The sequence below is a fragment of the Lutra lutra genome, chromosome 6 (assembly GCF_902655055.1).
Source record: "Lutra lutra chromosome 6, mLutLut1.2, whole genome shotgun sequence".
Taxonomy (NCBI): domain Eukaryota; kingdom Metazoa; phylum Chordata; class Mammalia; order Carnivora; family Mustelidae; genus Lutra; species Lutra lutra.
This window is the reverse complement of record NC_062283.1, coordinates 131,176,123-131,189,129: the sequence shown is the minus strand read 5'-3', so window position 1 is coordinate 131,189,129 and position 13,007 is coordinate 131,176,123. Positions and strand designations below refer to the sequence as shown.

Genomic DNA, 13,007 nt, shown 5'->3' with positions numbered 1-13,007 from the left:
AAAAACTATAAAATCTGAACAAACAAAAAAGACAGAGGGGAATTACAAATCACTACTAATCTACCTTAGTTGATTCGCTAATTCTTATGTTGCTTAAAATTTTCATATCAGAGGGGCATCTGGGTGGCTTAGTTCATTAAGTGTCAGACTCTTGATTTCAGCTCAGGTCATAATCTCAGGGTTGTGAGACTGAGGCCCCCATCACATGGTGCTCAGAACAGAGTCCGCTTGGGATTCTCTTTCTCCCTCTCCTTCTGTCCCATCCCCGACTCTCACTCTAAATAAATAAATAAAATCTTAAAGAAAAAATCTTCCAAATCATAGAAAAAGAGCAATACTTCCTAGCTCATTTTGGAACTTGCATAGCTCTTATATAAAAATTCAACAAAAATGGTGTAAGAAAATTATAGATTAGTTTCATTTTTGCACCTTTATAGAAAGTTGTTCATTATATTGTGTTTCGGAGGGAAAAAAGAGGTTTCTTGTTGAATAGTCTTGTAAAATATTATTCCATTGATATTTATATTGGTTGGATATACTTTGAAAAAAGGGTCTGGAAGGGTACACATAAAATTGTTGAGTGTTTTAAAGACATACTGTTATGGAGTAGACATTATTCAAGATGTGAACTCAGAGGGATAGGAGAAACTGATGTTTTAATTAATTAGTACAAGAACTGACCTTTTGTGGATTGTTTAAGGTGGTGGTGGGTATTATGGAGGGCACGTATTGCATGGAACACTGGGTGTGGCGCATAAACAATGAATTCTGTTACGCTGAAAAGAAATAAATTTAAAAATGTGGGAAAAAAGGCATGTTATAGCCTCAATATTATTCAAGATGCATTATTTTAATTTATTTTTATTTTTTAGTCTTTCATCAAAATGTTTTTAATACTATTCTCCACACTGAATAATATTTGTAGAATGAAGATAGAATTAAAGAGAAGAGAAGGCACTTGGGAGATACAAAGCACTTTTGTCCTGTGTTTCTCAAAGAAAACTTCATCCTACAACCAGGCAGCACAGAAGAAGCAGCTAAATATCGAGAAAAGATCTACTACTTTTCAAGTCCTGAGGCTAAAGAGAAGTTTCTGGAGCATCCTGAGGAGTATGTGGCTCATAAAGAACCATTAAAGGTGAAAACAATATGACTACCCAGTCCTAATGATTGCTTCTGAGTGCTTTTTCAAGGACTTACTGCCAACCTTCATCATTTTACTTAATAGTGAAGTCCCCAATCTGATATAACAACATGGAGAAACTATCTAAGTTCCAAGAACAACTTCTTGAAAAATAAATAAGATAATTAGCTTTTTTTGATTTTGGCAGTAATGACTTGTGTCAAACCAACACATACTGTCTTTTTAGCTGAAGTAAAAAGAGACAGCTGCATTTATTGCTTGCTACCTTAAGAGCCAGCTGGGTTAAGTGGGCAATTTCATAGGCACAGAAAATAGAATAATGATCACTAGCAGCTGGCGGGGGGTAAGGGGGACAGGAGGTGGGAAGAGAATGGAGTTATTGTTTAATGGGTACAGAATTTCAGTGTGGGATGATGAAAAAGTTTTGGAAACAGATAGTGGTGATGGTTGTACAACATTGTGAATGTACTTAATGCCCCTGATTTATACACTTAAAAATGGCTAAAATGAATATTACTCAAAACTACTGAATTATATACGTTAAAAGGGTGCATTTTATGGTATTTAAGTATACCATCTCAATAAAATATTTGAATTTAAACTGAAAAGTGGTTAAAATGGTAAATTTTATGTTATGTGTATTTTAATACCATAATAAAAGAACACATTGTGGTAATATTTTATCCATTTTAAAAATAAAGTACACACATAATTGCACCAGTTTTAGACAAAAACCTTCATTTTTAAAATTTTACTTTCACCCTCTTCCACATGGGTGTATATTCTTTCCAGGGTACGTAATATTTTATAATCTGCTTTTTCACTTAACATTTATCAATGAAAGCTTATATTTTTCTACATAGTCCTCTGATGCTCCAACAGTTTCATAAACCATTTTAACATCTAATTGTTATACATTTTTCACAGTATTTTCATTGTGGATCGTTGTCATTGTGGATATGATATAATACTTAGGAAATCTTTGGGCATGTCATTCTTTGTTTCTCTTGAATTCTTCTATTAGTATAATTCCTGAGCATGGGATTACAAGATCAAAATAAACTAATCATAATACATAGTCACTTACACTTTTGAGAACACCAATGCTTTCTTTTTTTTTTTTTTTCCCAATGAAGTAGGGTCCACACCCAATGTGGGGCTTGAACTCACAACCCTAAGATCAAGGGTTGCATGTCCTACTGACTGAGCCAACCAGTGCCCCTAATTCCAAAGCTTTCTTAAACAGAACGTATAGAACACAATTTAAATGCTTCTGAATAATTTGGGCTATTTTCATGAACTTCAATTTTTATATGGTGCCCCAGAGGACTACTGAAATATGTGTATGGTTGTCCCTTCTGACACTATTGGTGTTGTGAAGGGATAATTCAGTTTTAGGGAGAACAACTAATAAGCCTTATGTTTTCTAAATTACTCAAAACTTCTTGTCTTCACTCTCCTCCTACCCTACCTTTCCCCAATCCACCCCCTGTGGCAGGCTCCTCCAATAAGAATATGCCTTATTGGTCCCCATGGTTCTGGCAAAACTGTCTGTGGAAGACAGTTAGCGGAAAAATGGGGCATTTTCCACATTCAGTTTGAAGAATTTCTTCAAGAGAAACTAATGCTCAAAACCAAAAAGAAAATTGGAACTGAATTTGAGGAAGATTCTGATGAAGAACGGTTTGCAAAACAAGAACTTGAAGAACTTGCAATTCAGGCCAATGTCAAGATTGAAGAAGAAAATACAAAGAAGCTGGTAGTAACATTAATACTCTCTTTGCAAATAATTATGCTTACTGGTATTACTTTTGGGAAGTAGAATATAAGAAGTATAAAACTAAAGTTTCTAGGAAGAAGAAAAAAAATTAGCCCCCATATATCATCCTCCCCATATGTTAAATACATATCTAACTGCTCATCTAGAATGCAAAATGCTAAGTTTTACATGACTCCAATAAAAATCTGAATAGCTTCGCCTGACAAGACTGTCACACAACATTTATTTGGGACTCTGCTATTTGATATGTCTGATGTAGACTATAAGGTCTTCCTTTATTTTGTTCTCTGTTTTTTTTTTTAATCAAATATCATAAAAATCTGTCCCAGCACCAGCAGAGATCTCAATATATTAATTTCTAATGATGCATTGTAAGACATTTTATATACTCTTCGATGGTTTCTTTCTGGGATTGTAAAGAGAAAGTTCTTAATTCTAACTCATTTTTAACCATTTCTGATATAGTAAGACCCGACCCTTTCCTTCTCAAATGATCCCTTGTAAATGGACCCAGATGTAACATTATATTCCAGATGACTGCCTGGCTGGCCAATCCTTTAATTAGGATCTAGGTTGAAGAATTATAAGATAAATGAAAAAAATTAGTTAAGCTTCATGTGTGTGTGATATAAATTGAACAAAAAAAGTGAAGAGACAGATATCCTGAGTCCATGTTTGAAAATCAGTCATGCTAATCTCTAGTAACTGCTCTTAGCTACAATATGTAATTTAATATTTTAAACTATATTAAATACTGATTTAAAGAAAAAAGTTTAAGTTTTAAAATGTTAACAAGCAGCCGTATTAAAAATAACCAAGAAGTTCTTGTCCTAATCAACTATGTAATAGACTATTATTTATTAATACAGAATTTTTGGATTTTTTTTGTTTTCTGATTTTTGTTTTTAGCCTACAGATGTACAATTTACAGAAGAAGAAGAAGCAATCAAATTAAATCTAACGGAAAATGAGCCATTACCTCCTGAAATTCTTGAAACAATTCTTTCTGAGTGGTGGCTTAAGGAACCAATACGGTATCTAAATTTTTATAGAATTATACAATTGTTGACTTTTATTTGTTTTATTCTTAAGTTAAAAATGTAATCCAGCATAAATTTAATATTTTTCTTTTACTTATAAACTAGTGATTCTACACATTATGAACATTTGAGGAATTAATTTAAAAATACTGATGCCAGGGGCCCTCCTCCCCAAAAGAACTGAATCAAAATTTTTAGCAGTATGAGATTGAGACCCAGGCATTTGTATTTTTGAGAGTGCCCCAGATGATTCTACTGTGTCATCATGGTTGACTATCCATATTCTAAATCCATGTACACTGATGGTGGGCTGGACTTTTTTCCTTGGAGTCTTTCAATAATTACAGTTAAGACCACTTAATAACTGTCCACAGCGTTATCCCTTTCTTAAAATCCAGGAACAAGCTTAACCTCAGACAGGACAAATTTAAGAATCTCCGTGACATCAGAATTTAAAACTTCATTGTAATTTCCTAATCAGAATGTTTGCTTTGGTATCTGTCAGAAGAAAAGAGAAATGATACTTACTATAGTATCAATAATAGCAATGCTTATATGGAACTTCCTGCGTGCCGGATGCTGTTCTACTATATTTTATTCACATTAGCTTACTTGATTCTTACAACTACCCAGTGGAATAGAAACTTTTATTATCTCACTTTGGAGATGAAGGAACTATATTATCAAGAATTCAGGTAACTGGCCAATCCCAGTGCTCCTCTGGGCAGTCTTTTACCTAGTCCGTGGCCCAAACGACTGAGTGAGGTTATTGGCCACCAAGTTTAATTTTAACTTCCTGTTGCTTAAATTGGCTCATTAGTTGTGGTAAACTCAGGCAGGTCGACTGCAACAATGTAGTCACGCAGGCCTTCTGGGTGGCTCCCTCTCTTAAGCATCTGACTCTTGATTTCAGCTCAGGTCATGATCTTGGTATCATGGGATTAAGCCTTGCTTCAGGCTTGGGGCTTAGCATGGAGTCTGCTTGTCCCTTTCCTTCTGCACCTTCCCCTGCTCATGCTCTCTCTTTCTCAAATAAATAAATAAATCTTTAAAAAACAAAACAACAATAAAAAAAACAATGTAGTCATTCATGGGTTATTCTTCATTAATTTAGCTCCTGACCTCACACCATACATTAACATTTTTTTAAAAAGCATATGAGTTGAATAATTAAAAGTAAAACAGTGAGGGATACCTGGGTGTCTCAGTCGATTGGGTATCTGCCTTCAGCTCAGGTCATGGTCTCATGGGATAGAACCCAGCATCAGGCTCCCTGCTCAGCGGGGAGTCTGTTTCTCCTTCTCCTTGTTCTCTCTCTCTCTCTCTCTAAAGAAAAAAAAAAGTTTAAAAAGTGAAATTGTGGGCGCCTGGGTGGCTCAGTGGGTTAAGCCGCTGCCTTCGGCTCAGGTCATGATCTCAGGGTCCTGGGATCGAGGCCCGCATCAGGCTCTCTGCTCAGCAGGGAGCCTGCTTCCCTCTCTCTCTCTCTCTCTGCCTGCCTCTCCATCTACTTGTGATCTCTCTCTGTCAAATAAATAAATAAAATCTTTAAAAAAAAAAAGTGAAATTGTAAAAAGTCTAAATAAAATAGTTAAGTATTATGCAACCATTAAAATGTATTAAAATGAAGAATTTGTAATAGCATGAGCAATGTTATTATATAACATTAAGTTTAAAAAGACAAAGTTATTTATAATAGCAAGATGACACATGAGGAACAAGCTGGAAAGAAACGAAACAAAATGTCAGTAATCTCTAGGATGTGAGATTATGGATAATATTGCCCTTTTTCATTTTTTCTCTATTTCCCAATTTTTCTAAAGTAAGATTTATTTCTTTTATAATCAGGGGGAAAAAATCAACACATTTTTAAAGGGCTATTGCATGAGTCCTGGAGAGAGATAATACGATATCTGTATCTATATAAATAGATATTATAAGATATAAGGTGAACTAAAGTGTAATGGTAGAAATGAAAATAGAAATGATAGAAATGGGTATAGAAGAGGACATGCCAGGGTTTAGCTCTTATATGTGTGAAGCAAGAGGGGGTTGGGGGCCAGTCCAAGTGTCTGTGAAGTTTGACACCTGAATACCAGTGAGTCAGAAGCAAGAGCAGTATGAAAGGGTAACAGTGAGTCTAATTTCTGACAGTGTGATGTGTATATAATTCTTGAAGGGCACTTCAGTGAATAAATTAAGCAGCTTTTTGAAAACTCTGAAATGAAACTGAAAAGAGAAGTTGGATATGGAGGTAGAGATTTAGAAGGCATTGACAAAGAAGGGACAGCTGGAACAGTAGGCATGAAATTGTTCCTCAATGATGAGACAATGCTGAAGCCATCTCTAAAGAAAAAGGCATACATCTTACAGCCAAAATATAAAAATTTGCCCACTTAATACTATAAGAAATATTTTAAAATGTCAGAGAAGGACTCAAACTGTGAAATGTTCATAAAAGTCCCATGAGGAAGAAAACATGTTTAAATATAAATACCAAAAACAAGCCAAATTTTAGATAAACAGGATATATTCTCATTCAAAAGGGAACCAATATTGACTCTTTGAAATAAATAAAACCAAGTTCTTAATGCCTGATTGTTTAATGATAAAAATGTAGTCACATTCCAGTTATTTTTCTGATCCTTATAGTTTCTTCATACCTGGGCAAGTTTTACAATTCTATTTGAACATAGTCATCTTATACATATAAGCCATATGCATACATTAGTAATTATCATTGATCATAAGGGGACCCAGGGAAGGGGGTACAAACTGTCTCATGAAAGGAAATATCACTAGAAGAAAAACTACACAAAATGGATTCCCACAAGAGCTGGGCTGGCCAAAGCCATCTTTACCTAAGGGTGAAGTCATTAGGCAGGGCATTCCTCCCAAGCAGAGAACTTATTTTCTCTTAATTTTTCATCAAATATTAAGACTAAATTTAAAAGAACTTATCTATAATATAAGCATAAATATAAAATATTAACATTTTAATAAATTCAATACATTTGGGAGAAGACACACCATGTTTACACAAGTAGAAATATCACAAGAAATAAAAGATACCACAATAAACTTTTAAAACTATTTATTGCACATCTTATATAAAGTTGTGATTTATTAATATTTTTTCATTTTAAATCAATATTTGTAATATAATATTTTAAGCAAATAAGTTATGAAATTTCTATCAAGTTCCACAGGTTTTATATTAGATGGATTCCCACGGTATCCTGAGGAGGCTCTGTTTCTGGGAGAACGTGGATTTTTCCCAGATGCTGCTGTTTTTATACAAGTTGATGATCAAGATATTTCTAATCGACTCCTTCCTTCCCAAATCGAAAAGTGGAAAGAGAAACAAAAGAAAAAATTAGAACGGAAAAATCTCATCAAAGAACTGAAGGCAAAAATCAAGGTATGTATCCAGTAAAAATATATGGGAATAAATTTGTTCAGCATCTATTCAAATTATAATGGTCTTCACAAAAATGCAGTTTTCTGATTTTAATACCACAGTCAATATGAAAACACTTTTAATCAAATATTAATACTATTTATAATTAAATAGTTAAAAATTATTTGAGGCCTCTGTGATTTGCAATATGTTAATGCTTTTCTGTCCTAGGCAAATAAAATTAAAGACAGTAACATCACTAACATATCCCTGTATCAGACATAGGACCAAAGTGTGAGGAGCAACATAAGACTTAAACTTTTCAGTGGCTTTTTTACTAGTTCCTGGAATGACGATGCCATCCATCAAGATCTAGATAATGGTTTAGGACATCTTTTCTAAAACTGAAATCGGAAGTGTATTACATAAAATGTTCAAAAGTGTCATAGGGAATCCAGCAATTCCAATTCTAGGAACTTATCCAACAGAAATGAAAACAGATCCACACAAAGATTTATATACAAATGTTCATAACAGCATTATTCATAACAGCCAAAAAGGGAAAAACACCCAATAGCCATCAACTGATGAATGGATAGATGAAATGTGGTAGATAGTATACCCTGGGATCCCACCCAAGATGGTGTTATAAGAGCCTCTTGATTTCATCTCCTCCCACACACACAGCTACATGAAGCAATTCCTTCTGAAAGAAATCCAGAAATTAGCTGAGCAACTCGTACACATCTGACAAATTAGAAAATACCCGTATCACCTACATCAAAAAAGTTGCTACCCGAGAGTCCAGCTTCCAATCCATCTATCCAGTGTGTGATCCTCCCCTTTGGGACACTGACAGGTTGTGGCATATGCTCAATGACTGGGAGCCACTGAGAACAAAGAAAGTAGCTTAAACAATCACGAAGGTTTGAGAGACAGCCAAGAACTCAGTCCAAGCTGATTGATAAGTTTCATCTCCTACACAAAACCACTCTGTGAAGACTAGGAATTGTGGCTTCTTTACCTAATGAGCAGAAACTAACACAGAGTCAAAGAAAATGAAGACAGAGAAGAGGAAATAGAGCTTACTGAAACAAAGATAAGTGATTTACCTGACAAAGAGTTCAAAATAATGTTCATAAGATGCTCACAGTGTCAGGAGCACAATGCATGAACAAAGTAAGAATTTCAAGAAAGAGAGAGAAAATATAAGAAAGTATCAAACAGAAATCACAGAGCTGAAGAACACAGTAACTGAACTGAAAAATTCAGTAGAGATGTTCAATAGCAGACTAGACACATAGAACAGAACAGAGAGCCCGGAAATAACCCTATGGCTATACTGTCGATTAATTTATAAGAAAGGAGTCAAAGATATATGATGGAGGACAGATAATCTCTTCAGTAGATGCTGGGAGAACTGGACCACTACATGCAAAAGAATGAAACTGGGCACCTTATTGTGTACTATCCATAAAAATCAACTCAAAATGGATTAAAGACTTGAACATAAGACCTGAAACCATAAAACTTCTAAAAGAAAACAGAGGGTAAGCTCCTTGACATTGGTCTTTGCAATTATTTTTTTAGAGTTGACATCAAAAGCGAAAGTCAAAAATGGGGACTACATCAAACTAAAAGGCTTTCACACAACAAAGGAAGCCATCAAGGAAAACCCACAAAATATGAAGACCTTATACAGCTCAATAGCAAAAAAAAAAAAAAACAAAAAAACAAAAAAACAAAAACTGATTAAAAAAATAGATTAAAATCTGAAAAAAATTCAGAGGATCTGAATAGACATTTTTCCAAAAAAGACATACAAAGGGAGAAGAGGTACATGGAAAAAGTACTCCATATCACTAATCATCAGGGAAATGCAAATCAAAACCACAATAAGATGTCACTTTATGCTTGTTAGAACGGCTGTCATCAAAAGACAAAGGATAACAAATGTTGGCTGGACTGTGGAGAAAAGGAGACATTTTGCACTGTTGGTGAAATGCAAACTGGTGCAACCACTGAGGAAAACAGTGTGGAAGTTCCTAAAAAATGTTTAAATACGAACTACCATATGATCCAGCAATCCTACTTCTGGGTATGTATCCAAAGGAAATGAAAACAGGATATGGAGGAGATATCTGCACTCTCAAGTTCATTGCAGTAGCATTTACAATAGCCAAAATATGGAAGCAACATGTCAATGGATGAATGGATAAAAAAGATGTTGTGTTTATCTGTATAGTGGGACATAATTCAACCATGAAGAAGGAAATCCTGCCATTTGCAACATAGATGGACCTTGAGGATATTAAGCTTAGTGAAATTAGCCAGACAGGGAAAGACAAATAGTAAATGGTATCATTTATATGTGGAATCTAAAACAAATTCAAACTCATAGAAACAGAGAGTAGAAAAGTGGTTGCCAGGGACTGCGGGGTGTGGGAAACAGGGAGAAGGTGGTAACGGGTACAAACTTTCAGCTATAAAATGAATAAGATCTGAGGATCTAATGTATAACATGGTGACTATAGTTGATATTATCATCATACTGTATAATCAAAATTTGCTTAGAGAATAGAACTTAAATGTTGTCACTAAAAAAAAAAAAAGTAAATATTGAGGTGATGGATGTGTTCATTAATTGCGTGGAAAGAGTCCTTTCACAATGTATGTCTATATCAAACCATCACAAGATATACTTTAAATATCTTACAATTTTACAAAGCCGGATGAATGAATGAATGTGTGGTATATCCATAAAATGGATACTATTCAGTAGTTGAAAAGAACAAACTATTGATAACACTCTACAACATAGATGAAAATCATTATGCTTAATGGAAGAAGCCAAGTCAAAAAAAAAAAAAAAATAGTGCATACTATGTGTTTCGCTCCATTTATAAGACATGTCCTGAAAGGGCAAATCTGTAGATCTAGACTAGGGCAAAAAGATTGAGGCTTTCAAATCTGTAACTAGGAAGGCAAAGGTGGGACATGAGAGCAGCATTAAAGAATGTGAAGGGCTTTCATGCTGAAGGGAGCTTGTAGGTGTTCCGAATGGCCACAGGGAATGAACTACTGTTGGTAGGAGGAAGGTACAGGGAGATGTATTTCGTTACTAGTGAGAGTTTCCAAAAACGACACAAAACAAAAGAACAAAACCAAGATTGGAAGCATTGAGCTGTTTGTCAATAAATAAGCTAATCAATTAACTCCAGCTCTGAGAGATACTATGACTTAAATTATCCAATAGGTTGTTAGGCTGTATTTTATTAGTATGATAAAAGATTACTAAACATTTTCAACAAATTGCTTCCAAGTGCTTCCCTATTTCTCCATGTACATAATCTACCTCTTTACCAAGGCAAACAAATAAATAATAAATTCAAAACGGTGTTCTAATGTTTGTAGAAAGAATGGCTGCCCCCATGTGCTGTTTATCCTCCGGAAGGAAATAGCTAATGAGAAGTTCCAGAAGTACAGGATGTAGTAGCATAAGTACCACCATCACGAGATTTTCTGGAAAGTTTACCATCCTTCCCTCCAAATGCTATTCCCACTTTGGGAAAAAATATATTCACTAATACATAAAAAGTAATTTCATCATTATCCATTAAAATGTTTAAATGTCTCTTTCTATGACAGGATGATATGATTTCTAAAAGAAGGGCTGAACTTCTAGCAGAGAGAGAAAAAAGACATAAAGTGGAGGTAAGTAAATAAAATGGTTGCTTTTTTCAAAAAGGCAGAATATCCATAATATAATATTTATATATTATATATATTATTTACATATCGACAGCATAAAATAAAAAGATGTTTAGAAAAAGTCTTGAAGTACACAGAGTCTATGTCTGAGTAGTAAGATTATGTATCACTTTTTTTCTTTATATTTTTTGGTATTCCATAATTACTTACAAGGACCCTTCATTATTTTTATAATCAGAAAAATGAACATTTTTTTAAAGGAAGGAAAACCACTGAAGAAATCTAAAAAATCGAATTCAAAATATAGTACTACATTAAACTATGTTTCTTTTGGATTTTCATTTCTGCCTTTCACACTTGCAACCCATGCCCGCAGGAAGGCAGTCTGGGAGTCTGGGATTGAGGTCTAGACAGGGAGTCTGGGAAGCTTTGCTGGCCCTAAAGTAAAGATTATGTCGAGATAAAGAATGGAACAAGGCAGAACCTGTGAACTCTCAGACTTATATATTGTGCAAGGATACTCAGTATAGTTCCTTTTCTCCATCTGCTGATTCTTCAAAAAGATAAACCTTGAAGATATGGATTTTGTTTTGTTTGGAGAGGAGCTGATCCTGAAATGACTGCGCTGACACCAGTGCTGCAGCCAAGCCTACTCAGGGGTGCAGAATTTAAAGAGATGTGACTAGACATGCTAGTTCTAAGAAGTTACTGGCGGCTCGTATTTATGCAGTCAGTTTACATGTAACCCCTGTAATACACAAGGCAAACAGTAAGAGGGTTCCTGCCTTCCGCCATTTCCTTCTGGCATAAAGCACCCTGTACCATCTTTTCAAAACTGACTCTCCTGTGATCTGATTTCCAATCATATAAAAACGTTCAACCCAACAAGGGGAAGGAGAGGAGAGGAATCCCAGGAAATAGGACTTGCTGCCCACGGAACCGTGTGTCCCCCTGGTATGGATGTGCTGGACTAAGTACAGAGGCCTGCTGATACACAGCGACCGTAACTGAGGGTCCAAACATTGCAGAATAGGGGGCCAGAACAATTGTTTCTTTGTCCAAACAAAATATCTACAACCAAAAGTCGATCAAAAACCATTAGACCTGGAGCCATCTGGCGCCATCTAAGGCACAAGAACCTTCCTCTTCATTATTGGTCTTGATCTTCACTGATCCATCAGCAAACCTTAATGGAGCACTCACTGCATGCCTGACACTAGATGTTCAGCCATGAACAGAAGGGACAGAAGTTTCTGGCTGCATTCTACTCTTCATTCCCTGAACCAACATGTTCTGAAATTCTACTCTGATGTTTAGGATTAAAAGAATAAAACAATCCAGACATCCTAACGTGGGCTCACGCATAATTACTACCTTTAGCCCTTGGGAATCCCTAGTGGTCCCCTTAAGAATCACCCCAATAGGGGTGTCTGGGTGGCTCAGTTGGCTTAGCATCTGCCTTTGGTTCAGGTCATGATCCCTGGGTCCTGGGATCAAGCCCTTCATCAGGCTCCCTGCAGAGCGAGAGCTTCTCCCTCTCCCTCTGCTACTCCCCCTGCTTGTGCGTGCTCTCTGTCAAATAAATAAATGAAATCTTTAAAAAAAAAAAAAAAAAAAGGAATCACCCCACATGTTTCAGCAACATATTACCAAAAAAGTCCAGACTTTGGGGTTGAGCTGAACTAGACTGTTATCCTTTCTCTAGTTCTTGCTGACTCTGTTCACTGCTGGCTCCCCAGTGCCTAACACAATGCTGACACATGGTAGGGACTCAACAGTTGTTTTGTTGCTATTGTATAACCTTGAGCAAGTTTCTTAATTTCTCTGAACCTAGGATTTTTTAATTGTAAAATGAAAAAAAAAAGTATCTAGTTTCCTGAATTAATAATACTTTAATTTCTCCCCTTTGCTATTTTTTAGTTAAACCTGCCT

At 35.4% G+C, this 13,007-nt stretch overlaps 1 protein-coding gene across 5 annotated transcripts in view; it reads left to right on the top strand.

Annotated features, from left to right (window-relative positions):
- The window catches only part of AK9 (adenylate kinase 9), a 118,376-nt gene that overhangs the window by 76,437 nt on the left and 28,932 nt on the right, over positions 1-13,007 (top strand). For all 5 annotated transcript variants that reach the window (XM_047733716.1, XM_047733718.1, XM_047733717.1 and 2 more), the window contains 5 exons: positions 926-1,138; positions 2,643-2,903; positions 3,834-3,958; positions 7,166-7,385; positions 11,013-11,078. In XM_047733716.1, the coding sequence (XP_047589672.1) occupies positions 926-1,138; positions 2,643-2,903; positions 3,834-3,958; positions 7,166-7,385; positions 11,013-11,078 (885 nt within the window). The remainder of the gene's footprint in view (positions 1-925; positions 1,139-2,642; positions 2,904-3,833; positions 3,959-7,165; positions 7,386-11,012; positions 11,079-13,007) is intronic.